Source organism: Chenopodium quinoa, unplaced genomic scaffold (assembly GCF_001683475.1).
Source record: "Chenopodium quinoa cultivar QQ74 unplaced genomic scaffold, ASM168347v1, whole genome shotgun sequence".
In the NCBI taxonomy this organism is placed as follows: Eukaryota; Viridiplantae; Streptophyta; class Magnoliopsida; order Caryophyllales; family Amaranthaceae; genus Chenopodium; species Chenopodium quinoa.
Genome location: NW_018744704.1, coordinates 5,263,174 through 5,267,419, shown reverse-complemented (window position 1 = coordinate 5,267,419; position 4,246 = coordinate 5,263,174). Strand labels below are relative to the sequence as shown.

Genomic DNA, 4,246 nt, shown 5'->3' with positions numbered 1-4,246 from the left:
TGTCGTTTGGTAGGGGGTGCAGGGATTTTGCCTAGGGGTGAGCAAAAAATATGGGTACCTGGAATTGGACCCGGAACCGGTGGGTCCGGACCCGAAATTGGATCATCCAAGACCAGTTCCAAATCTGAATTTTAGGACCCGGTCTTAAACGGTTCCAATTCCAGTTCTTGAGATTTTGGACCCGGTACCCACTGGGTACCCGGTAGTACAATTCTGGATCCTAGTTGTGGGTCTAAATCCAAGTTACTTAGCAATCTGATAAGCAAATTAAGCCCAACTCATTTAATTTAATACGAAGTTTGAAACATTACTGACAATTGCTATGTTTACCAAAAAAAAAAAAAAAAAAACCTTTAACCCTAATTTCTTACTTTACACAGCCGCACAATCACCCATTTACCCTCACATTTGCTTAACCGCCCACTCACCCTTGTTTCCTCACCATTCAAGCAGGCAATCAACACCATTTTTCTCATATTCTATCAACAATTCTCCACTGTTGGCTTCAAGTTCTTTGGAATTTAATGTGTGGAGGATGAAATCGGGATGTGAGAGAAAGTGAAGATGATATGAGATAAAGTTTTGGTGGAATTTTGATATTGAATCTATTTCTTGAAGTAGATCGTGAACCCATTGTTCGTTATCTTTTATTCTTGATTACTGAATTGGCTTCGATATTCTGTCAACATTTCTCCGTTGCTCAGTAGCATTTTTAATTTTTAATTTTAGTATTTTGAATAAGACCGGGTACCTGGTTTAACCGGTTCCGGGACCAGTTCCAAGAAATTTGGATCCGGAATTATACGGTTCCAAAACCAGTTCCAATTTTTGGGACCCGGTCATAACCGGTTCCGGATCCGGGTCTTGAGAATATGACCGGGTACCCGGTTTTGCTCACCACTAATTTTGCCTACCCTTGGGTGTAGCCCAAAATTTGTAGGTCCTAAGACTAGCTTAAAATTTGCAGGATTGGGCTGGGTGATGGGTAGGCGGGCCCTAGCCCAAAGCAATTATCTTTAGATTTTTAGATGGATGGCGACATGGAGTAGTGGTTGTAATATAACAACAATTAAATCCTTGCAATTTTATAACAACCATTAATTCACTTCCCTCCAAAAAAATAAAATAAAATAAATATACATCCACTTTACCAATCCTCTATTAGCAATTCAGCGTTTATTTCAACCTCTAATTTATTCCCCTTTTACCCAACAAAAAAAGCATAAATCTCTACCATAAGATATCAAGAAACATCTACCACTACTTCTAATACCAACGTACTAGTTACATTAGCAGTGGGCACTTGGCATCTTGTCTATTGGCTGTAGCAAGAAGCCAATTATCTAAACTTTGTTCAAATATCAAAAATAGAAACTCCTAATTTATGAAATTCAAATTGAAAATATGAAGATTTTCGAAGAAGAATACTTAGATTTTGTATTAGTTCCATTAGGATTACTAATCCTTGGAATATATCATTCATGGCTTGCGTTTACCATGATTCGGCGTCCGCTAAGAACGGTTGTTTGCCTTAATACCATCATCCGACACCAATGGGTTCACCATATGATGAAGGTCAGTTCCTTTCTCTTCTTTATTCAGTTATTTGATCTAGATATTTATTTATGATAGAGTAAATAAACCAATCCCGAGTAACAACAATTTAATGGTTGATATACCAGCCAAATTCAGACATATTTTTTGCTTTTGTATCACGAGTATTTCTATGATTATTAATTTAATATTATCTCTTGCTATAATTGGTATATTTAGATTTGTTTCATATATTTATCTAGCTTTAATTTTATAAATGAGATTGTTGCGATAATAAATTAAAACCAAGATCACTCTTGTAAAATTGGAGTGAACTACTGGACTAAAGTATCATTATCATTATCAAGTTGTTCACCTACAAATCAAGTACTTTAGTCCACTTCAAGTCGTTAACAAAATTAATTTGATGTAGTCCAACTCCAACTCTGACAATACGCTTTTAATTTAGTAATTGCAGAACTATAGTTAATTTGTTTCTTTTCCTGGTAATCCTATTTTAGCAAGTTAGATTTTGCTATAATTTTTCAGTATGAATACATGTCTAGCTTTTCAATGCGAGGCGCAACCATTTGAAATACGAAAAAAATTTGCAGACTTTGGTGCTAGAGAAATTTCATGTGCATTACCAAGTATAGACCATAGAGTACCAAGACATGTACTCGGAGTAGAAATGAAGTGTAGTGTTTAGGAGTTATATGTGAACGTCAAATAGCTTAATTGGTTAAAGTCTTAGAAGTGATATCTAAGACCTGGGATCAAATCCCGTTTAAATGACTTCACTTAAGTAATCTAACTTCAAACATTTGGATTTATTAGGATCAAGGAAAGAATGGTATTCTGGGAGTACAAACAATCCGGAACAACCTAAAGGCGGCTACAGTTTTGGCATCAACTGCAATAACACTGAGTTCCCTAATCAGTGCTATTGTGAGCAGCACAAGTAATCTGACCTTTACAATACATACAACCAAGTATTTATCAGTTCTAATATGCTTCCTTGTAGCATTCTTCTGCAATATGCAGAGCATCAGATACTATGCCCATGTTAGTTTCTTGCTTAACGTACCACCACCCTCAGTCGACGAGGACAGAGAAGAGTTCGTTGAATATGTTTCCCAACAATTGTACCGTGGCAGCCTGTTTTGGTCTCTTGGTCTGAGAGCTTTCTACTTCTCTTTCCCCCTTCTGCTCTGGATCTTCGGCGCTATTGCAATGTTAGCTTCTAGCTGTTTGTTGGTAATTTTGCTCTATTTCTTGGATACTGCTACCTCTTCTCCAAGCTATCTTCGCAGCTATACTGTTAACAAGGATAATCACAACTCTGATATTGAATCAGCAGGTCACTCAATGTAAGTACTCTATCTGATGAAAGTATAATGCATACATTCTTGAATTCTGAAATATGTTCTTATGATTATAATAAACAGAGAAAATGACATAAATTAAGAGACCATCAAAATACACAGAACAATCTTAATTAGTCTACAAAAGGTTAATGTGATATAGAACAATCCCATGCCAGTCTAGTGTAGCACGATCAAATACTTTACCAAAAATGCTAATTGACGTTATTTGTATCATCTTTCTAGACTAAATTAGTGCGCATTGTTTGTATTTTCTGACATACATATATTGTAATTCAGCGGCAAACATATTTACAGACCATGGAAGTTATTCTTAATGATGATCTTACTAAAATATGGAAAATGACTTAAATCTTTTATGAGAGATTTAGGAGTAATTGCAAGTTTTATTAAGCATTGTACTTGTGGGGTTGTAAAGGAGAATATGATTTATTAGGGACTTCTACAATTAGCTGATGGTAATGTATATACGCAACTCTTCTTGAATGTTAAGGAAATATGGAGTATGCTCTGAAAGTGACTCAAATTTTCTATGGTTTTTCCCAATTTAGAGGAATGCACGAGTTTAGTAGTTTCAATATATTTTTTGTGACGTTTCTAATTTCTAATAATTTAAAAGCAAATTTATTGATCTATTTTTCTATGTGAAAAGTGAGTTATTTTCTTCCTCAGCTGTATAATTATGGCCGATATAAATCTTGTGAATTCTTCATGTGGTTTCAGGGGAACTGGTTGGTCAGGGGAATCGAACCTCCATCACCCGCTACTAGGAAGCACCAAGCTACCTTCAACTTCAGATACATTGAGATAACTATAATGATCTAAATGCAAGCTTGAAGAATTCAAGAGTTTATTGTGATTTGTAAAGCAATTTTTAAGGAGTACAGCCAGTAACAAGTACTAGTATTTTGTAGCTATCACAAGTAATTCTAACGAATTTATGTAACTAACTGATTTCTAGAAAGGAAAAGTTGCCTAGAATAATCCGACTTTTGCCTCATCCGCTCAAAATAATTCTACCTTTTGATTATTTTGACCTTTATACTCAATCCGCTCAAAATGGTCCCAACCGATCAAGTAACTATAACAAGTTACCTGACATGTGGCGGCCTGTGATTGGTCAAAAAAATATTTTTAAAACAAGTTAATTTTTTATAAAGAAAAAATTAAAAAAATATATTTAAAAACCACCCCACCGGTTGGCGGCTGCTCAAGCCACCCTCCCGCTACCTGATTCTTGCCCCGCGTCTCTGACTACCTATACTCGCAACCCCAGCACCGGCGTTGATGTCGTGCCCGAATTCCCTCCCCCTAAACCACCAACCACC

General features: G+C 36.0%; 1 protein-coding gene across 1 annotated transcript; it reads left to right on the top strand.

Annotated features, from left to right (window-relative positions):
* Positions 1–939: 939 nt before the first annotated feature.
* On the top strand, positions 940–3,949 carry LOC110702952. The gene is made up of 3 exons (XM_021880716.1): positions 940–1,575; positions 2,371–2,903; positions 3,642–3,949. The coding sequence occupies exons 1-3, from the start codon at positions 1,405–1,407 to the stop codon at positions 3,727–3,729; spliced, it is 792 nt and encodes a 263-aa protein (XP_021736408.1). The 5' UTR covers positions 940–1,404; the 3' UTR covers positions 3,730–3,949.
* The last annotated feature ends 297 nt before the right edge of the window (positions 3,950–4,246 follow it).